At 39.3% G+C, this 23980-nt stretch overlaps 1 protein-coding gene across 3 annotated transcripts in view; it reads left to right on the forward strand.

Annotated features, from left to right (window-relative positions):
• The window catches only part of LOC109374692 (extracellular matrix protein FRAS1-like), a 320228-nt gene that overhangs the window by 283408 nt on the left and 12840 nt on the right, over nt 1–23980 (forward strand). For all 3 annotated transcript variants that reach the window (XM_019629460.1, XM_019629458.1, XM_019629459.1), the window contains 3 exons: nt 2359–2443; nt 5798–6124; nt 14917–15070. In XM_019629460.1, coding sequence (XP_019485005.1) covers nt 2359–2443; nt 5798–6124; nt 14917–15070 — 566 coding nt within the window. The remainder of the gene's footprint in view (nt 1–2358; nt 2444–5797; nt 6125–14916; nt 15071–23980) is intronic.

Genomic DNA, 23980 nt, shown 5'->3' on the forward strand with positions numbered 1-23980 from the left:
CCCCTCTGTACCTATAGTTATTTGTCTTGGAATCACTTGTGAAAGTGTATAAAGTACGTAAAGCTTGAAAAATAACCAAAGCGAAGTCTCTTGTCTATCTAACCCAGTGGTTCTCAACCTCTGGGTTGCGACCCCTTTGGGGGTCAAACGACCCTTTCACAGGGGTCGCCGTGTACTCATATGTGGGCATATTTGCATGTGGGCCTGGAGACAGATAGAGGAGCGGTGTCTCGGTTCCTAAGACCATCGAAAATATGTTTTCTGATGGTCTTGAGCGACCCCTGTGAAAGGTTGAGAACCACTGATCTAACCTCTTTAATCTCTCATTACACATTTTCTTGCAGAGTCAGCTTTGCACCCCTAAACAGGACAAAGAATGAAACTTTTTTAATTTTTTACGGAACTTTTTGTACTTTTTGGGGATACTCATTTAACATTAGATTTTCTTTATCTAAAAATTTTAATGAAAGAAAGAATGAGAAGCATAGCAAAACAAACAAGGTTGGTAGAAACTCATGAAAAAAAAATTCTACGTCTCTGAATGATACAAAAACAAAAGGGACAGCATGCCACACAGGTTGGTGGTTTTGTTTTTCCCCCCGTGAAAACACTGACCATGATTCTTTAGGGCTGGAATTCTTTAGGATCGAATTCCTCTGGGACTGGAACGCTTCTGTGGCGTATAAGACAAATCGTAAATGTAGTCATAGTAGCTGTGATAAGCTGGCATTGCTGAGATGCCGGACACAGTTATTGGAACCTCAGTGCCACCAAATATCATTTTTCCCTCTCATCAAGTGCATTCTCTTAAAGTTTGGAGGTGGGAATGGAGAGGGGCAGGAGTTAAATGGAGCAGAAAATGGCGGGGGAGATAAAATTGGAGGGAAGGCAACAAAGCCTTTTAAAAAATATACCAGGTTTATTGTGGTATAGTTTGCATTCAATAATTTTCCATTTTAAAGTGTACTGTTCTATGAGTGTTAACAAATGTATACAGTCTTGCAGCCTTGCAACCTTGAGACCACAACCACATTCAATATATAAAACAGTTTCATTACCCCCCACCACCAAATCTCCATTTACAGTCACTCCCTTCCCCAGTCCCTGGCAACCACTGATCTGTTTTTCATCCATACAGTTTTGCCCTTTCTGAAATGTCATATGAATGGAATCATATACTATATGATCTTTGTTTCTGACTTTTGCCATAATGCTTTTGAGATCCATCTACATTCTTTCATGTGTCAGTAGTTAGTTCCAAGAATATTTTATAAAGAACTTTTAAAACAGTGGTCCCTGTCATAAACCCAAATTCAAAACCTCTCATGCATTCTTCACGTATCTTACCAGCCCGCAGTGAGTTCTGTGCTTGGTTTCGCTTTGAAGGGGGGCCACTCCTACATTCCCCTCCAATAGTTTCTGAACTTGCTGGAAACAATATTCTTTTATCGGAAGTAAAAACCACAGCAAAGAGCAAGCCTTGTTTTGCTTTCTTAATTAGGACCCTTTGGTTGCAAGCAGTGGAAGTTAACTCAAACTAGATTAAGAAAAATAGTAAGTCTTGTAACAGCATTGCAGTTACAGCTCAGATCTCAAAGACATCAAGGGCAACTGGGCTTCAGGGCAAGCCCGGAGGCTAGAAGCAGGAATGGGAAGCAGACTCAGTTCTTCCTCTTATCTCTGTGTCTCAGCTCATAGGTTTCCTTGATCTCTCTCCTACGGACCAGCTTGATCCACATTCTCATCAACCCTATGGTTTCCCCATAGTCAAAGGGGGGCTCTCAGGCCAGTTCCAAATTTCCAGGGACTAATCAGCCACCCTTCCCTAGTCCAGTCTACATTGAATGTTGTATGTGTGTGGCCGGAGAGGGATGGATAGATAGTCATGTAATAAAAACATTGCAAACATTGTTATAGGGGGCCCACTCATATGAATTGGCTTGGTTTGGGGAGAGACTTTGCAGGGAAGAGGGACTCATTGAGAACTAGTCAGAGGCAGTGAAAGATTCCTGTTCATTCTTCAATTTTACCATTAGTATTGGTCAAATGTTACTAACCTGTCTTAGCCTGACAACTGATTTTCAACCTTTTATATATTCACCTTAGAAAACTGGGGGGAAAAGGTTTATATAATTGTTATGTTTTAATGAAATCTGAGAGTACACAGTAGTTTTACCTGCATCTCATTATGTTCATCTTTATCTTGTCATTTTTATTTATGGTATGAATGTTACATTACTGTAGTGGTTTGACCCAAATTCTTACATGCATACCCTTAAAATATATTAATTCTCGTCTTTTTAAAGATTAATTTAATGATTATATTTTTCTCATTCCTCCCTTGGGGGACCTTTTTAGGAAAGGTTACTTTTCCTTGAAAATTAGTGACCAGCAGTTCTTCTCTGAGCCACAGCTGATCAACATACAAGCATTTTCAACACAGGTAATACAAATCTTATGTAATTAATAATTTCACATGCCTACCAATTCTCAAGCACAAATCAAGGTTTCTTGTATTGGGTTGTTGGAAAAGTCATGACGTATTTTTGCAATGAAAAACATAGAAAAAATACATCATGACTTTTCCGACAACCCAATAGTTGTTGCAAAATGATTGAGCTAAATTAATCTTATCTCAGTTTCCCCATGGAATAGTCTTTAGGACTTGAGGACAATAACAAGAGCAATGACAATTGCTAATACATCTATAGTACTCTTTGTAGTGTTTCTCATTTAATCCTCATGTCATCCCTATGAGCTATTATTATCCCCAATTTACAGTGAGGACTCTAAGTCAGGTTTCTAGTTGTTAAGACTTTCCTTATTCTTAGATAAATGAGTTTGTTTTGTCTAAATGTTTCCCTCTCATGGACATGGAATTATGTTGGCCACTTGTGCCTATCTATTATATAGCTGGACTGCATTTTTTTTCATTTTGCAGTAGTTAGAGGATATTATTAAGGATCTATTTAAATGATGTGGCAGTGTGGTCACCAGCCTGGTCTGAGGAAATTATGGTAGATGCTGTAAAACTCAATGTGATGACTCTTCTGTTCTCATCACTCATCTCTGTCAAGTTGTACTTATGTGTCCAGAATTCATATAGTGGTAGAAGCTCTTAGTAATTGGACTTGAGGGACTAAACCGCTGAAATGTGCAAAGAGAGTAAGAAGATAGATATATTCTTAAGCTGTGAACAGCAAGAGAGTGGGACATCATCATGAGGAACCAAAGCTACCTAAGTATCCAGAGCTCAGTAGTGTGTTAGTCATGATTCAAAGAAGGACATGAGATCATTTTGTTTTTTGTTTTTTGGGGTTTTTTTAAGACTTTTATTGGGGAATTGGGGGATGGGAACAGTGCTGGGGAATTGGGGGAAGGGGAACAGACAAGTTGCTGTCGTTTTGTTCTTCAGTCTAGTTGTGGAGGACGTTGCTTCACTGGGCCAAGTTGGCACCATCATTGCGCTCTTCCCGGGTGAGGCAGATCAGTCGCCAGCTTCTGGACAGCCGCTCACTGTGGCTGCTGGCCACTCACGCTGGCTGCTGGCTACATATGGTAGCCCATGGCAACCCACTGCCACAGGGGCTGCAGCCTACGCCGTCACCGGTGACTCACGGCAGCCCAGCTCCAGGTTGAGCTGTTGTTCAGCATCTTAGCTGTGGAGGGCAGTGTCACTGGCCCTCATATGTGGGATCCGAACCGGGGCCCTCTGGCGTCCCAAGCCAGTTCTTAACCATCGCGCCGCTTGAGCGGCCCATGAGATCATTGTTTTTAAACTGATATTTTTATATCTTTGGTCCAAAAATGAAAAGACCATGGAACTTGGATAATATAGACTTGAACTAGAAGTGGGGCTGCCAGATGGTATTAACAGCCCAACTCAACTCTTCTTGATGGCAAAATCACTTTAGGGTTGACTGAAGTTGAGAAATGATTAGAAATTTATCCTAAGTTAATTTGATCCCCGGATAGGGCTAAGAGTATGAATTTTGTTTTAACTAAAGCTAAAATATGTGAGCTCTGTAAATATGGACCAGAGGGTCATATGAAGTCTCAGAATTGGCTGGCTTAGAATTTTTTCAGTACTTAAGGTCAGAAGTTCTGTTTTGTTCTTTTTGTTTGTGTAATATAGTTAATCTAAACAGGTGACTAAAAAGCCTATTGTAGGTATTAGCAAGTGGCTTCCTCACTGAGATGGTGACTTCCCATGATTCCCTGATTTTTGTTTGTTTGTTTTTCCAAAATCAAGTGAGTTGATAACAAGGGCACATTTTTATTTTATTTATTTATTTTATTTTTTAAAGATTTTATTGGGGAATTGGGGGAGGGGAACAGTGCTGGGGAATTGAGGGAAGGGGAACAAACAAGGTGCTGTCCTTATGTTCTTCATTCTAATTGTAGAGAATGTTGCTTCACTGGCCCAAGTTGGCACCATCATTGCGTTCTTCCCAGGCGAGGCAGATCAGTTGCTGTCTTCTGGACTATTTTATTTATTATGTATGAAGCTTTTATCATTTTAACTTTTCAAAAGTGGAATTTTAGAAATGAATTATAATTTATTTTTGTTCATTTACATTTCTGTGATATTTCCACATGGTCTTGAGTCTCCCTGAGATTTTCTCATGTAAGTTAATTTGATCTTTTCCATTTATAGATTTTGACATCATCTTTGACCTCTCCTCTTTAAAATTCAAGGGACCCTTCATTCCCATGTATAAAACCACAGCTTTTGAATTTTCACTTGGGAATTCTGAGTTGCTATCATCTAGTTTCCTATTATGTGAATATTATAATGATGCATTAGTTAGACATTACTTTATAGATATTGAAATTTCCAGGAGACCAGGAGGGGTGGTTTTTTAAAAACAAAAAACAAAAAAATCATTTGGATTAAAGAAGGCTATGTGCTGACAAAAATCCTAGATAGTTCAACTTTAAAAAAAATAAAAAACTAAGCTAATGGATAATGGTTTTTTGGCTTCTGGCCTTAGTGGTTTTTTTGGAGGGAGGGTGAATTTTTTGTCTATTATGGTTCATTAGCTTTTATTTTTATGAAAGAACATTTTATCTGCTTACTCAAGTTGGTGAGAGGAAGCCCACTAATCCTAAGGAAAGCATATTCAATTTGCTATATTAGCAGTGCCACATGAATTGACCAAGTGGTTGCCTTACTCAGACCATGATCTTATCTAGCTTTATAACCTGAATTGGAATGGGCCCCTTCAAAATATGGATGAGACAGCTTGAAGAAAATTACTCGGAGGGACCAGAAATAACATGAATTCAGAATGCAGAGGTATCTTACTCCTATTCAGCATGCTACAACATAGCCTAGAGTGATATGCTCAACTGCCAGCACAAGTGCCAAAATTCCATATCTCTTATTAGTCTCTCTTGGATGCACACAACTGTTCGAGTTGCCTGACACTGAGCTGATCTCAGTTGCAATGCAGAGGATGCAGTGTAAATCAAGATAGCAGAGACTTCAATGATTTAGAAGTAAGCAGGTCTTTGCAATTGCCTCTGATGAATATTGTGGTCTTGAAGTGGCTTGAGAAACCTCTAGAACCAGAGGTGTGAAGTAATCCCATTTGCTGTGATTACTATGACTGACCATACCTTTGACAAATACTTTGAATATGCAGCAGTTTGGCACTTTGCTAGAACATCTACAATTCCGTAAAAAGCATCAAAATGTCCATCAGGTTGCCCACCGCTGGTATCTAGCCCACTGGATTACCCTCTCTTTTCTTGCTAAGTGGCTTCTCTTCTCCTCCTTCCCTTCCTTTCACAGGCTCCCTATGTGCTGAGAAATGAGGCCCTCCACATTAGCAGAGGAGAGAGGGGAACCATCACTACCCAGCTGCTTGACATCCGAGATGATGACAACCCACAGGACGTGGTGGTCGAAGTGCTGGATCCTCCACTTCATGGCCAACTGCTCCAAACACTTCAGTCCCCTGCAGCTCCTGTCTATCAATTCCGGCTAGATGAACTCTCCAGGGGCCTTCTCCTCTATGTGCATGATGGCTTGGATAGCATATCTGATGTTGTAGTCTTGCAGGCCAATGATGGACACTCCTTCCAGAATATACTGTTCCACGTGAAGACCGTGCCCAAGGTACGTGTCTTTCCCAGAGCTGCAGTTTCCTTGTCCTAGATGTGAAGTTTTGTTGATGATATTATTTTGCAATATTCATAGAGTTAAGGTATGGGTAGTTATTTATTTATTTGAACACTCTTTAAGCACCTATTATGGAGATACTTAAGACTTTCAAAGATAAAGAGAACACAGCACCTAATCTCAGGGGGCAGTATATATTTTGTTATGAGCACTCTTGATCTGAAAGAGCTAGCCCCATGTTCTCCACAAAAGTGAAGCTCTTGAATTTCCATGTTGACTTGCTGCCATAGAAATGCCTCATTGTCCACTGAGCCTTTTGTCTCCTGCTTGAGCATAAGCATAAGAATCAAGTGCACCCCTGCTCCTGTCTGCTCTTCTAAAACAGCTCATGCAAAGTATGAAATACATAATCCAGCTATCATAATGGATTGAAAAGGATGAGTTCAGACATTCTGTTAGCCCAACCAAACTAGGATGAGTGAACTCTTTCTGTTACTATTCACAGGAATCCTTGGGGGAATCTAGGGGGTAAAAGTTCATTAAGAGTGTGTTTCTGAGCCTGAGACATTCCCATGACACCTCCATATTCTTTGCCATGTCCACAAGTACCTGTCCTATAATTTACTTAATACCTTTCTTTGAATCAACTTGCTATTTTGTTGTGGCATCATACTAATAAATAATAATTGTAACATCATGGCCTTAATGTAGAATTAATGTTTTTTCTAAAACACTAAAATTAATACATAACCATTTTATAAAATTTTGTCCATGTGCTACATAAAATATTCTTGGATACTATTAATCAGATGACTATAACATTTTGGGAAATACTAGGTTAACCCATGCCAGATCAAAGAGACCAATTGAAAGATATTTTCAAAACCATTAATTACTTGATGATATTTCACTACAAGTTCTTCTCTTACAGCAAGAATGGCTCTTTCCCATGGTGGTAGACTGGGAGACTTATAATTTGGGGGAACTCTTCATTCCAAATATCAGTACCTAATTAGTAATTAGCTAGAGAAATTGATTTGCTGAGGACAGGTTAGAAATCATTTGTCACTTTCTCACTGATGATCACTCAAAATTTGTGATTGATCCTTGTGAAGGCAAGCAGCCGAGTCTAAGATGCTCTGCTAGCCAGTTTCTCAGGCTCTCGTCTCATTATTTTCAGCTGCTGAAAACAGCGATGGTGAGATAGATGGGAGTAAATGAAGGCTGATTATAAGAGTTGGCAGATAGCCACGTTGTAGCTAATCCTAATTACCACCCTCTTGCAATCGCTCTGGGAAATGAAGTTTAATTCTGAAGAGATGAAGTCTAGACAGATGCAGAAAGTTTTCTTTTCATCCTTCTTGGTTTCTTTCCAAAGAATTTTTCTAGGACTTCATTGCAACCCTAGCAGCCTCCTTTCCTATCGTGGCTTCAATTTGCATGTTTGGAGCTCAGCTCAGTGTATTGCATGGCATGACACAAGGTTGAAGGGTATTTCTAGTATTTTAGCTGCTTTTACTACTGAAACAAAACAAAGAAAAATAGAATTTCAATTTACAAGTGAGGCATAAGCACAAAACTTGAAAATCCTTGTAGTGCTTATAACTTGGGGGTCATGTTGGTACTTATAGTGTCTGTTCCTCCTTCCCCCTGCCATCCCTCCATCCCCTGTGGTGCTGTGCTTACCTTGCCATCAGGTGAACTAATGGCTTCTAAGCCAATGAATTGGGATAATGAAAGCAGGGGCTAGAGCCTCGACATCCATCAGAATATATACTATAGTTTTTAAGAAATTCAAAGTACTTTTTCTCATATCTGTTCTACTGATCTTTACAATATCTTAGCAAAGAAGGTTAGAGTCGAGGCTATATGACCTTGTTTCTTCTAAAGGAAATTCTACTATGGCTAGAAGGGGCTTTTGTTTGTTTTGTTTTTAACCTTTATTGAGCACTAATGCTTAATGTAAATTATTCCATTTTATCTTCATAATCATTCTAGAATGTTTGTACAGTTATTATCTCTAGTTTTCAAAAAAAAGAAAACTAAAAAAAAAAAAAAAAGAAGGCCTGAAAACAGTTAAAGAGGTTTTAAAATATTTATTTCTCATGAAGGTATTTAGTGCTAGAGCTGTGATGTCAACTCAAGTGTGTGCATTCTGGCTCTCACACTTAACCACATGGCTTTTTTCATTCTAGCCCATATTCAATGTTTTGGTCATATATATTATCATATCTCCTTAATGGAAAGAATGGACACAGCAATTTGGTCATTTTCTCAATGTCCTAGCTAAGCAGCATGGTCCCCAAACCTCCTGGAATCTTCCCTCTGGACTCATCTTGTTACAAGTGAAACTATTTATAATCATAAGTCTCCTGGAGCCTAAGAAATAAAAATTGCCTCAACTGTTGACTGCTTCCAGTAGATGCATAGTCAGACATGATTGATTTTGCTCTGACAACTATTTCTGAAGATGAGCATCCAAGACCTTACCCTGAGGCTACCTGTGTACTAAATTTTGAATGAGGCCAATTACTGGCTGATGTCTAGCTGGTGGCTTAAATGGAATCACCAAATAGGTTAGGTCTAATTCCTAGTGAATGGATGTACAAATTAATCTCAATGTTGTTCAACAGAAAACTTAATCTGGTAAAATAGATGGACAAGGAGAGAGGGGTAGGAAAGGAAGCTTTGTGAGAGCAGCAACTGTTTCAGTCTTACTCTGTTGAGCCAAACACCTCTGAGTACCTCTACTGATGTTGGCATGGCCCATCTGGGACTGAGGGTAGGTGCTGTCAATTCCACTCTTGTTTTTCAAGTTCTACATCACTTTCCCCACACTTAAGTTTTTATCCTTGGCCTGTCAGGGAGTAAACTTGACTGCTACCCTCCAGGCTTATACTGAGTCACCAAGGAAAAAATAGACCCAGGATTGATGTCGAAACATATTCTGTTAGGAGAAGGAGGCAAAAGAAATCAAAAAGATTAAAAGGTAATAAAAGAATGCTGTGCTGAACAGGCTTTCATTAATTGGGTGGATTACCAAACCCAAGCCTGCTAGAGATATGATTCTAAAGCAGTTCGATGTTTAATAAGGGCCTAGGTTATTGGTGGATTTCTCTCCACTGCTGGGCTTTGAAGGAGTCACCTTTTTCAATAATTAAGGCATCTCTGGAAATCAGGCCTTTTTTTCCACTTTGGCAATAAATCTGATGATCTTTCTGACCTCATTTTTTTGTTGTTTGAGCAGTTTTCTGCAACTGGGCAATGCTTTGATGTTAAAAGCCCCCAAGTGTCATGCTGTGAACTGGATGGAAAATTCTATTGCTGAGAGTCCTCTCTGGCTGTTTGACCTTGTAAGGTCTGTGTGCACCTAAAAGCCCTATTATGGCCTCAATTTTATTTTTTTAATATCCTTTTTTCTTCTCATTGGATTTTCATTCAGGATGAACACTTTTTTTTCTTTTTTTTTTTTTAAAGATTTTTATTGGGTAATTGGGGGGATGGGAACAGTACTTGGGAATTAGGGGAAGGGGAACAGACAAGTTGCTGTCGTTTTGTTCTTCAATCTAGTTGTGGAGGACACTGCTTCACTGGCCCAAGTTGGCACCATCATTGCGCTCTTCCCTGGCGAGGCAGATCAGTCGCCGGCTTCTGGACGGCCGCTCACTGCGGCTGCTGGCCACTCACGCTGGCTGCTGGCCGCTCACGCTGGCTGCTGGCTACACATGGTAGCCCATGGCAACCCACTGCCACAGGGACTGCAGCCTACACCGTCGCCAGCGACTCACGGCAGCCCAGCTCCAGGTTGAGCTGTTGTTCAGCATCTTAGCTGTAGAGGGCAGTGTCACTGGCCCTCATATGTGGGATCCGAACCGGGGCCCTCTGGCATCCCAAGCGAGTTCTTAACCATCGCGCCACTCGGCCGGCCCCCTCAATTTTTTTTTAAAAGCTATCCTCCCATTGGTTAACTTGCAGCAACACAGTTTGATAATAAGGATGTTTGGAGAATTATAAATATCAATGGCACAAAATGTTTATTTTTCTGAATAAGAGTCTATCTCATAAATAAAGAAATCCTCACTACGTGTTAGGGTTTCATCTTTTTGGACTTGCTTAAGTTGTTCAATTTAGTGTCTTGTAAGATGCATCGCTCAGGGTATACATTCAAAAAATCTTTGTTGATTACAAAAAATTTATTTATTTGTTTATTTATCTGTTTATTTATCTATCTGTTTCATTAGAAAGCAGTTGAAATCTACATGGAGAGAAGGTTCTATGCTCTTGACCTGAAGGAGAAAGGTTTCTTCATATACACACATTGACAAACCCAAAAACAGCCCAATTATCTTTCTATCATTCTTCATTCTGGTAAATAGCATCAAAGTTTCACCTTATATGTGTCACCGCACATGATCCTTCCCTAAAATCTGCAATGTTCCATGATCACAATTTAAAAGCTATGGTTTAAATGAGCGTTTGCAAAGTAAGGTGTATTTACAGAATAAATAAAATGTTAGAGTTGACATTGACATAGACTATATCCAACTATAATCATTTTCTATTTAATTAAGTTTTAAAATTTTTTACCTTGAATATTTCAGCCTGAGGTTGGGGTACACTATCATTTGAGCTCATCATTTATGTCTGAAACTTTAATTTGGAGGTGGGAAAGTTTTCATTTTGTTTGTGGGGTATTTTTTTCACTCCAAATTTTAGAGACATTGGCCCTTACTTCTGATTTACAACATTAATATTTTTATTTGTAATACACTATACAATGGCTATAGTTTTTTTACCAACATTTCTGTATGTCTATTATTCTATGAAATGAATTAGAAGAGCTGTTTAATTTAAAGCACTGTTTTAATTATGCACCCATAATTCTTTATTGGGATTTCATTACCTTATAATGTGGTACCCTGAAGGATATATAAAACATCACTAGGCAGAAGATTTGCTAACAAATATTATGTCTAATTTCTACAGTTTACAGGGATATGTGCACTGTTGTGCAGAAGAAGAAAAAGAACTACAAGGAGATAAAGCAGTTGCAAAATGGGGAAATTAGGCTAGAATTTTTAGCTTTTTGGACACCTCAGCTGTAGAAAAGATGGCTTATAGCTTTCTATTCATCTCTTCTTAAAACTTCCCTGAACCCTCTCCCAAAGGAAAGCAACCAGAAAAAAAAAATCTTCATCATAATGAGTAGGAAGAATTGTAATTCTTTTCCTTAGACAGTTGTCTGTTTCTTCTTAAGTACTGTAAACAAATAATTAAGAAACAGAGGCATATGTATTATCCTATTATAAACATAAACATTGTAAAATGTCTGTCTGTGGAGATTGGGAGAACCACTTTAGACCCATCACAATCTCTATCCTGGGCCATGTTTCTTACTCTTTAGCATGACTCCACATCCATGGGGTTCTTGTTAAAATGCAAGTGGGAATGCACCAAACTAAAAAGCTGCACATCAAAGGAAATAATCTACAAAATGAAAAGGCAACCTATAGAATGGGAAAAAACCATTTGAAACTATATATTGAAACCATATATCTGATAAGGGATTCATATGCAAAATATATAAGAAATGCAAACAACTCAATAGCAGAAACACAAGTTGGTTAAAAATGGACTAGGGACTGGCATAGACATCTCTCAAAAGAAGACATACAGATGGCCAACAGAGACATAAAAAGGTGCTCCACATCACTAATCATCAGGGAAATATAAATCAAAACCACAATGAGATATTACCTCACACCTGTTAGAATGGCTATCATCAAACAGACAAAAGATACGTAACAAGTGTTCATAAGGGTGTGGAGAAAAGGGAACCTTCATACACTGTTGGTAAGAATGTAAATTGGTACAGCCATTATGGAAAACAGTGTGGAGGTTTCTCAAAAAATTAAAAGTAGAAACCATGTAATCCGGCAATCCCACTTCTGGGTGTCCATCCATCCAATTGAAATTAAATCAGTATCTTGAAGAGATATATGCACTCCCATGTTTCCTGCAGCATTATTCACAATAAACAAGATATGGACATAACCTAAATGTCCTTCAATGGATGAAGGAATAAACAAAATGCGGTCTATATATACAACAGAAAATTTTTCAGCCTTTAAAAAACAGGAAAGCCCATTCATTTATGACAGCATGGATGAGCCTGGAGGACATTTTGCTAAATAAAATAAACCAGACACAGAAGGACAAATACTGTATGATGTCCTTTAATTTGAAGTCTAAAAAAGGTTGAACTCATAAAAGCAGAGTAAAATGGTTCTTTCCAGGGGCTGGGGGAGGGGGAGATGTTGGTCAAAGGGTACAAAGGCTCCATTATAAGAGATGAATAAGGTCTGGTGATCTAACATACAGCATGGCGACCATACTTAATAATATTGAATACTTGAAATTCGCTAAGAGAGTTGATCATAGTGTTTTCAACACACACACACACACACACACACACACACACACGCATACAACCATAACTATGTGAGGTGATGGATATTTTTATTAGCTTAATTGTAATTATTTCAGAGTATACATATATCAAAACATGTTGTACACCTTAAATATTAACATAAACAATTTTTATTGGTGAAGTATACTTCAGTAAAGCTGGTGAGAAAAATAAAATGTATATTCTAATTCAGAAGGTCTGATTCAGAAGGTCTGGGGTGCGGCTCTGAGATTCTGAACTTTCAATAAGCTTCCAGATGTTGCTGGTCTCTGAATACTGACTTGCAAGTACTGTCTCCTAGAAATTTACACTTACATAGGAATTACAGGGAATTGTGTTGATAAAGTGTAGTCAAGATAGAAACGTAGTGAGAGAGACATTCAGGGACGTGCATTGGGGTCACAGCGCTTACTTACTTGGAAGATGGAAAACCACATTGCCTCATCAGTCCGAGATTGTGGTTGTTGGTGTATGACTGATCTCCGTAGCCATAATCAAAGTTGACGAGGCTGCTGCTGTTAGAAAGATTTCTAGCAATTAAGGCACTTGGGTCCAAGTGTATTATGTTGTATAAAACTCTGCTGGAATGAATAGGACCTTTTCCCCCCAAGAATTCTGGTAGAAGACAAGCCAAGCTCTTGGCGTGCTTTGATATTTTGGTAAACAATATGCTGTGTCAGCTGTGAAAGGAGAAAGCTCTCCGGGATTTTGCTGTTGAGCATTCATCTCATCACAATACAAGGTGCCTTTGCTGCTGTTCCCCTGGGAGCTGTTTGACTCAGTTTCCTAGCGATTGTGATAAACATAGCTTTGACTGCCTCCTGAGAGGGGCAAATGCTCTCCTGTCAAGTGACTGGAAGGAATATTTGTTGTCTTCTGTTCTGAATATTCCCTTCACAGGAGCGTCGTTCGCTCTGTTCTCTTTATTAGCATATTTGAAAGTAATAATAATTTAGAAAAACATGCTTGCTGAAATGCCATATTTTAAAGTATCCGATTTACTGGTTTTTGAAGTATGAAAACAAACTGAAAACTGAACAGACAGCCTCACTAACCTCATACTGTGGAAAATATTAATTACGAGTCTTTGGAAGAGGTGCGCACCTCGCAGATCAGAGATGGCAGCGCTGTTCAATGACATTAGCTTTAGCAATTAAAATGGTTGCCTTCTCAGGAGTGCTAAATAGGTGATTTCTTCCAGCCAGCTATTCCCAACTGTTGTTTCTAAGGCTTCACTTTCAATCAATCATCCAGGCCTGTCAGTTTGGCCTCTATGGTGTTCCTGGAATGTGCTTCTAATTATTCATTCCCACTGCAATTACCTTCTCATCTTCTCTCACCTGAGCCATTACAAACACTTGTTAAATGGTTTCTATAGCTCCAAATTCATCCCAGCTCTAGTCCCTTCTGTCCCTTGCTGCTGGATGCTTTCTAAAACCCAGATCTGATCATCTCATCTCCTTCCCTGAACACTCATATTGCCTTCATGGTGCTTAGAAGATAAATTGAGTTTTTTAACATAGCTTCTGCCTTCTACTAGCCATCTGTAAGAGAACATCACTTTTCATTCACCCACTCCCTCGGCTCCCTCATCTTCACTTGTGTAGGCACTTGGCTAGCACACAGTGCATTGTCTCTTGTCTTTGCTTAGGCTGGGCTCTCTGCCTGGAATCTGTTTCACCGCTTCTCTACCTAGCCCGTATTTTTTTTGTCATTAAAGAATTAAATGATATTTCCATAGGAAAGCCTTCCTGAGCATTCCTTCGCCAAAAAGGAAATCTCCTTTGCCTTCATTCCCCCACAGCGTCCTGCTCAAGCTTCTCATAGAGCCTCGCTTGTGATGCATCCTAATTATTTCTGTGCCTGTCTCCCCCACTAGATTGTAAGTTCTGAAACTGAGGTCTTCTTTCAGCCATCTTTAGATATTTCAGGACTCTAGCAGAAGAGCCGGTATATAATAGGTGCTTAATGATTCGTTCTTGAATGTGGGTGAATGGGGAGGATGGGAGGACAGGTCGGTGGACAAATCAAATAAAGAAATGGAGAGATTAGTCTTGCTGAAATAAGTTATTTGCTCATGAAAATTTAAAAGAAACAGGAGGATGTATAATGTGTACATATATACATATACATGTATATATATATATGTAAGTATAGATATATACTTAGTATACACACATTTAGTTCATAGTGTGACCCTAAAACAAAGAATCTCTCTTAGATGATCATTAGCAGCAATAGAGCCTAATAACTTATGTTTCTAAGCACTGGTATTTTCTTATGTTGCTTGCACCTAATTTGTACTCTTTCCTTATTCTAGAATGATGCAGGTCTTCGGCTTGTGGCTAACTCAATGGTATGGGTTCCAGAAGGGGGAATGATGCAGATTACCAACAGGATCTTACAGGCTGAAGCGCCAGGTGCCAGTGCCTCAGACATCACCTACAAAATTACACAGGACCGCCCCCAATTTGGTAACTCCTTTTTCCTGTGTCATGATTTCACTATTTCATTCAGCAGTCTTAGACTTGCTTTTGTATGATGCCATAAAACAAGGTTGTGATTACAATGAACTTGACTTTCTAATATTTCACATATCCTCCTTAAAAACAGAATAATTAAAAGAAACATCACACTGCACACACATTATATACTAGGTAGTATGCTAAGCAAGGTAAACATATTATATAAAAACCTAAAATTTCAGAAGTGTTTTTAAAAGAGTTTTATTAAAATACAACTAACATACAATATTATATAGTTTCAGGGGTATACCATAGTTATTCAACATTTACATACCTAAAGAAGTGATCACCATGGTAAGTCCAGCAACCATCTGACACCTTACCATGCTATCACAATATTATTGACTATATTCCCTATGCTGTACATTATATCCCCATGGCTTATTTGTTTTATACCTGGAAATTTGAACCTCTTATCCCCTTCACCTTTTCCCGTCTTTTTTAATTTTTCAATTTCAGTTGACATTCAATATTATTTTATATTAATTCCAGGTGTACAGCATAGTGGTTAGACATTTATATAATTAAAGAAGTGATCCCCCTGACTAGTCTAGTACCCACCTAGCACTATACATAGTTATTACCATATTATTGACTATATTTCCTATGCTTTACATTTCCATGATTATTTTGTAACTATTAATTTGTACTTTTCTTTTTTTTTAAATTCTATTGGGAGTTGGGGGAGGGGAACAGTGCTGGGGAATTGGGGATGGGGACCAGCCAAGTCGTTGCCCCCCAATCCTCACTGTAGAGGGCACCAGTCACCATCTGGCCACCTGTTGGCAGTTTGCAGACTCTAAGTTCAAGGTGCTGTGTTCAATCCTAGCTGCGGGTGAGCAGAGCCATCATCCCATGTGGGAATCAAACCAGCAGCCCTGTTGTTAAGAATGCACGCTCTATCTACTGAGCCATCTGGATGGCAGCTCAGCTCAAGCTGCCAAGTTCAGTCTTAGTTGCGGGTGGGCATAGCCCACCATCGAACAGGCAATCTTGTTGTTACACCATCTGAGCCATCCTGCCACCTGCCGGCAGCTGAGCAACAGCTCAGCTCGGGTGCCGCATCACTGGCCCATGTGGGAATCCAACCAGCGGCCCCACCACTCAGAGCCCACACTCTTAAGCCAACTCTTAATCAACTGAGCCACTCGGCTGGCCCAATTTGTACTTCTTAATTCCTTCACTTTTTACCCTGACCCCAAGTGTCTGCCCATTATCTATCACCCCAAAAAAATCTAGTACCCATCTGACACCATCCATAGTTATTACAATATTATTGACTATATTCTTTATGCTGTACCCTACATCCCATGACTAGTGTATGACAACCAGTTTGTACTTCTTAATTTTCTTTTTTTTTTTTAAGATTTTTTATTGGGGAATTGGGGGGATGGGAACAGTGCTGGGGAGTTGGGGGAAGGGGAACAGACAAGTTGCTGTCGTTTTGTTCTTCAATCTAGTTGTGGAGGATGTTGCTTCACTGGCCCAAGTTGGCACCATCATTGCGCTCTTCTCTGGTGAGGCAGATCAGTCGCCGGCTTCTGGACGGCCGCTCACTGCGGCTGCTGGCCGCTCACGCTGGCTGCTGGCCACACACGGTAGCCCATGGCAATCCACTGCCACAGGGACTGCAGCCCACGCCGTCGCCGGCGACTCATGGCAGCCCAGCTCCAGGTTGAGCTGTTGTTCAGCATCTCAGCTGCGGAGGGCAGTGTCACTGGCCCTCATATGTGGGATCCGAACCGGGGCCCTCTGGCATCCCAAGCGAGTTCTTAACCATCGCGCCACTCGGCCGGCCCTGTACTTCTTAATTTTCTTACCCTTTTTCACCCCACCCTACCAGCCCCCTTCCCATCTCGCACCCATCAAAATGTTCTCTGTATCTATGAGTTTGTTTTTGTTTAGTTTTTTTATTTTATGCTTTAGATTTCACATATAAGCAAAATCACACTGCATCTGTCTTTCTCTGTCTGACATATTCTACGTAGCACAATACTCTCCACGTCCATCCATGCCACCTCAGATGGCAAACACCCATTCCTTTTCATGGCTGAGCAATATATGGTATATATCTACCACCTCCTCTTTATCCATTCATCTATCAACAGACACCCAGGCTGCCTCCAAATCTTGGCTATTGTAAACAATGCTGCAATGAATACATGGATGCACACATCCCCACAAAGTAGCATTTTGGGTTTCTTCAGATTAATACCCAGTAGTGGGATACTGGGTCTTTCTTTATGTTTTATTATAGCTTTTGTTTTAAAGTCTATTTTGTCTGGTATAAGTATTGCTACCCAGCTTTTTTGTTTGTTTCTTAAAAAGATTATTATGAAATAATCTTTTTTCATCCCTTTTAGCCTGTGTATGTCTTTTGATCTGAAGTGTGTCTCTTGTAGGCAGCATATGTAAGGGTCTTGTTTTCTTATCCCTTCAGCACTCAAATGTCTTTTGATTGAAGCATTTAATCCACTTATATTTAAAGTACTTGTTGATAGATATGCATTTATTGCCATTTTATTATTCATGTATTTTATCTACTGCTTCTTCTTAAGTCCCCTAAATATTTCTTGTAATACTGGTTTAATGGTAATGAACTCCTTTAGCTTTTTCTTGTCTGGGAAGCTCTTTATCTGTCCTTTGATTTAAATGATAGCTTTGCTAGGTAGAGTAATCTTGGTTGTAGATCCTTGTTTTTCATTACTTTGACTACTTCATATCAATCTTCTCTGGCCTGCAAAATTTCTGTTGAGAAATCAGCTGACAATCTTATGGGAGCTCCCTTCTAGGTAACTAACTGCTTTTAATGTTCATTATTTGTCTTTAACCTTTGGCATTTTAATTATGATGTGTCTTGGTGTGGGCCTGTTTGAGTTCATTATGTTTGGGACTCTGTGCTTCCTGGGCTTGTATGTTTATTTTCCTCTCAGATTAGGGAAGTTTTCCATCATGATTTCTTCAAATAGGTTTTCAACTCCTTCCTTTTCTCTTCTCCTTCTGGTACCTATGATGCCAATGTTAGTACACTTGTTGTTGTCCCAGAGGCCCCTTAAACTATCCTCATTTTTTTTTTAATTCTTTTTTTTTTGATGTTCTGATTGGATGTTTTCTGCCACCTTATCTTTTAAGTCACTGATTTGAGTCTCTACTTCATCTAAGCTACTGTTGTTTTCCTCTAATGTATTATTCATTTCAGTTATTGTAGTTTTTATTTCTAAGTGGTTTTTTTTTAATATTTCCTTCTCCACTTTTATGTTTCCTGTCTCTTTGTTGTACTTCTCCCTGAGGTCACTGAGCATCCTTATAACTAGTATTTGGAACTCTGCATCTGGTAGATTGCTTGCCCCCATTTCATTTAGTTGTTTTCTGTATCTTTGTTTTGCTCTTTTGTTTGGGACATGTTTCTGTGTCCCACCATTTTGGCTGCCTCTCTGTGTTTGTTTCTTTGTATTCGGTATGACTACTATGCCTCCCATTCTTTGTAGAGTGGCCTTATGTAGTATGTGTCCTGTGGGGCCCAGTGGAGCAGTCTCCCTGGTCATCTGAGAAGGGTGCTCCAGGTATGTTCCCTTGTGTGGGTTGTGTGTGCTCTCCTGTGGTAGTTGAGCCTTGGTTGCTGTTTTCATGTCAAGGACAGGGATTGATCCTTGGGCTGATTAGTTGTGGGGATTGGTCATGACTACAGTGGAGAAGCTATTGTGCAGGGGCTCACCCTACAGAGCAGGATTCACTTTAGAAGTCTCTGGTGCCTGCCCACTCTGCCCTTTGGGTGTGTCATCCTTGGATGCTGCCTAGTGATTCTCCCAATCAGTTCAATGCTGGCCATGGGGCATCCCATCCCTGGGCCCTCCTGGGAGGGGCTCCGCCGCAAGCCAAGTTCAACTGCAGCATGTGCCCTGCCCTGGGCCATCTGGAATGAGCCACAAAGCAATCCACAAATGTCCACCACCTGTGCTGTGCTTGGAGGTACCTAGGAGAGACCAAGCCTTGAACTGAGGCCAGCTACCACTAGTCCTGGGCTTGGAGATGCTCAGCAAGAGGCAGGGAACACACTAAGACCAGATGCTGCTTGTTTGGGTTTTGTGAACCTTTAAGAGGTTTTGATAAAGTCCACAGAATGAGGATATACTGGTCTTTTATCTGGAAAAGCCACTGGTAGCAGCTCGGATGTGCCTGAAAGTTGGGTGAGGCTGGGTCACCAGGGCAGGTTGACTGGTGTTAGCCAGGTTGATGGAGACTCAGATATGGCAGCAGCCTGCGTCTGTACACAGGGAGGAGGGAGGGCTCAACAAAGAAACAATGGATTCTGCTAATACTTCTGTCTGTGAGAAAGCTCCCCCTCCATCCCTCACTCTGAAGCCAGACAATTCAATTTCTCCCTGTATGTCCCTGGTGCCTTCTGAGCTGCTACCTCAGTGCTGGAGCTCAGAGTGAGTGAGTCTGTCAGCAAGTAAGTCCATGGACAGGCCCTTTAATGGGAACACCTGGGACCCCAGACACCCACCATGTCACTCAGCCACAATTTCTGCTGGTTTTCACAGCCAGAAGTTGTGGGGACTTCTCTCCCTGGCACTGGAGCCTTGGGGTGTTGAGCCTGGTGGGGGGCTTGGATCCTTCACCCTCAGAGCATGGAGGGGGACTTCTGCAGCCAAGATATCTTTCCCTATTTTTAACAGTCGCATGTGGGTGTGGGACCAGCCTGTTCCAAATTTCTGCCCCTCCTACCAGTCTCGAGTTGGCTCCTTCTGTATGTCCTTAGATGTAGGACTTTGGATCAGCTAAAGTTCAGACCATTCTCAATGATAGTTGTTCTGTAGTTTAGTAATAACTTTGATGTGGTCATGAGAAGAGGGAAGCACAGCATTTGCCTACTCCGCCATCTTGACTGGAAATCTTAGTTTGAAAACAATTTTATTTTACAGAGAATGTAACTTGCTAATAGTTAACCTACCGAATATATGTCAGTTTAGTTTCAAAGGTAAGGCTCTCAAACTCCTTACTGTGTCCCTCCTAGAACGTTACCAGACTTCTTGATGAGACTCTTTTTTAAGAAAAATTTCCCATAAAAACATTTTCAAGATCTCCATTGTTACTTATACTTCCAGAAAGATAGTATGATATCCTTAAAATTTTTCCATCATTAACACCTAAAAATGCTGGATAAAAGATGATAAGAATTATAAGGCATTCATAGTTGATCGCATAAGAATAGAAAGAAATCTTGAGGTGCCAGAAACCAAGAAGGACCTGAAAGCCAGTCTGGGCATGAGTTGATGGCATAGCTTCCCTGAGAGGGGCTGTGTGTGTCTCAATAACCAAGAGGCTTGGGATTTAATGCCCGTGCAGAGACAGAAAGTTGTCATTAAGATCCTGTGTAAAACCAGGACTCTGGAATGACTTGCCTTCATTTAGAGAGGCAGAATAGAAACAAGAAGCTCACCAGCACAGAGAGATCACAAAGAAACATACCTACCTATACTTGCCAGGACTCAAAGTAAAACAAGAGTGTCTGCTGAGAATTCAGATCTTCAAGCCTATTTCTCCTTCAGACCTAGAGTTAAGTTACAATGTGTACATTGTCTGAGAAGCCCAGGGCTGAGACATTAATATTAGAAATTAATGTCAGGCTGTGATATTTCTTGGGTTTCTTGCAGAAATAATAGAAATTGCTATAGAATAACCACCCTCAACTCCAGACTACACAGGATTCTTACAGATAAAACTACTGAAAATTAACTCAGAATTCAAAATTACAGAATATGTAAGGAAACTAATAGCACCATAACTAAAACAAACAATAAGATTAAAATCCCAAGGATATGAAATAAAGGAGCAATCTTATAAAAACTATGAAATACGTATATTTAAAATGATTTAAAGACACAAACAAAGAATTGAAACTGTAAATAAATAACAAAATGCTATAAAAATAAAAAAAAAATTGGCAGGTTGATTTTTACAAAGGAATAAATGGATCACCCAAAAATGAAAATTGAACCATTAAAAGTAAAATATTGCTTGGCATGCTAGATAGTAGAGGAATAATAATTTGTTTTTTCCTCTGGGTTATCAAATTTTTTAAATTATGTATTTTCTGTCGTGAGGAAAAAATTAACTTTTGTACAATTTACAAATAATTCCAGTGACTGCAAAGACATTGAAAAGCATAATCTAATCAAGAAATAATGTAATTATAAAATCTAGCTCGGGTGTCATTTATTATAGTTGTGTAACTTTGCAGAAGGCAGGTGGAACCCATTGAGCCATAAGTTTCTTTGAAAGATTAGGCTAGATCATTTTTTTAACTTTTCATTTTAAAATAATTTTAAACTTACTGAAAAGTTCAAAAAATAGTATAGCACTCTCAAATACCCTTTAGCTAGCTTCCCCTAATGTTAATATCTTACATTACCATAGAATAATTATCAAAAACAGGCAATTAATATTGATACAATACAATTAATTAGTCTGCAGACCTATTAATATATTCAAATTTGCCATACTTTCACCCACTGATTTTAAGCTAGATAATGTTTAAGTCCTTTTCAACCTAAAAATCTTTGACTTGTGTGATGTATTAAATTCTCTACCTTTATCTTATTAAAAGCCAAAAAGTGACATTTCCTAGAGACAGCCTAATGTTCCAATATTCTGTTTGTGTTAAACAGAAAAAATACTGAATTAAATTGTTTTAAGCCTTTTCAGCTTGATAAATGCCATGTAGGCTTGACTGTGACCCTTTCCTGCTGTAACTCTCTTAATTAACTTCGTGCTATGAACATAATCTTCTTTCTGTGTATCCAGAGCTCCATATTAGCAATAAGCAAATCACAGTACCCTTTGGAGCCATTCAAGAGTAAAAACAGTGGTGGGAACTAGAAGCCCACTTAACACAAATCTACTTAAACCCATCTATCCTCATGATGTGAATTGGGGAGCCCTTACCTCATTGCCACCCCAGCTACTGTATACTCCCTCATCACTTTAGAGTGTCCTAGTTGGCCTTTAGGGTTTTTGTGAGGACCTGACCATAGAACTGAACCAAGTACAAATTGCTTATATAGTATGTGCATAAAGGATCTAAGTTCAATCACTTGCAGACTCATCACTGTTTTCAAATGTAAGTTTAGACAAGTGGATTAATACTTGTACCTTTAGCGACTTCACTGGTTTGAAAGTAAATTTAATGAGATGGCTTTAATGAAATAACTTGAGTATCATTTGAAGGAGAATCTGACTTCATCCAACACACTGCCAACTCCAGATTATTTAGCATAGTGTACGAAAGCTTTAATACAAATCATCTCAACCCCAAATGAATTCATGGAGATTCCAGTGAGATCCCAATTCTTAATACCTATATAGCTTTCCCTTCAGAATTCTTGGTTAAAATATAGACTTCAGTATAGAGGAAATTCTAAATCAGGATTATTTTCTGTTTTTTAAACCTGATTGTCATATTTTTAAAGGGTCATCTTGTATTTGTCATATTATAATAAAAACGGAGGTGAGGTACTATACAAAAGCTCTCACCTTGCTGGGTGAATCCCACAAAACACTGGTATTTCTCCTTGTCTACTCATGGACTTGTCACAAAGGCATGTTATATTCAAAATACCCAGTGCTGAACTCTTCTTCATCTTCCCTCCAACCTGCTCATCCCGTCGGTGGCATCGCTTGCCTACCCATCACCCAACCTGGTAGATGATTCTCCAATTCCTCCCTCTCTCTCATCCTTCACAGCCACATTTTTCAGGTCTGTTGCTTCCATTCCTTTGGGGCCTCCTGTATGTGTTTATTTTTTTTCCAGTCTTACCTCTGTTACCTTAGTTCAGGTCCCCATCTCTCATCTGGATTTTGCAGTAGCCTCATAATTGGTCACACTGTCCACATAAATGTTAGGTACTATTGTTATCACTTTCATAGAATAAAGTCCAGTCTTTTTAACAGGACTTTCAAGCCTCAGAGGCTTTCTATATTCTAATCATGTACATTCTGTGTTTTAAATCCGTTCATGCCATTTACCTACTGAAAAATATCACAGTGGCTCTGGTTGCTTATGGAGGGGGCATGATCTTCAGGGAAAGAAAGTACATTTTGCTTGTCTTTGAATCCCCCACCCTGACGGGCCTACCACAGTAACTAGCGGCTCACAAGTACCCATTGATATTGATATTTTCGGGTTGAAATTAATGGAACTAGCAAATATCTGATGAGTCCTGTTAATTTTCATAGTGTGGCAATGATTTCTTTTATCTGAAAAATAGATTTATTTCATTAGGCCTTATTAGGAAAATTCTGCTTAACTTTTACATTATAAAATAGAATAGCTAGGAAGTTGGCATTTGAATATTTTCTATCCTTACTGTCCATATTTGCATTGTGGAAATCTCCTTTCAGAATATTTTGCAACTGTATTCACATTCATAAACAGTCCACATCCTGGAAAAGCATGTTTATTAGTAGCATCTTATGAACAGAAGTTGAACCAGGGAGAGATATGTAATGGAATTTGTGACTTAGGTACAAATGAGAAAAAGTACAAGAAAGAAACTAGAGTGAGTTGATCCTGCACAAGGTTATATAAAGAAGAGTATTGATGTTTTTCTCTTACTTCAGCATTTCATCACCATCCAGGATATTATGCTCATTTTTAACTTGAATTTAGTGCCTATAAATGTTAGAATTAGTATTTCCTTTGAGTAAGGAAACAAATTTCTCTAGGGTAATCAAAGTGTGCTATCAATTGCCCAGTATGTTTAGTGTACTAAGATCTGGGTATCCTCCTACAGAACATTTAAAAAATATACGCAGCCTCTCTCTCTCTCTCTCTCTCTCTCTCTCTCTCTCTCTCTC

The sequence above is a fragment of the Hipposideros armiger genome, unplaced genomic scaffold (assembly GCF_001890085.2).
Source record: "Hipposideros armiger isolate ML-2016 unplaced genomic scaffold, ASM189008v1 scaffold_857, whole genome shotgun sequence".
Lineage (NCBI taxonomy): Eukaryota > Metazoa > Chordata > Mammalia > Chiroptera > Hipposideridae > Hipposideros > Hipposideros armiger.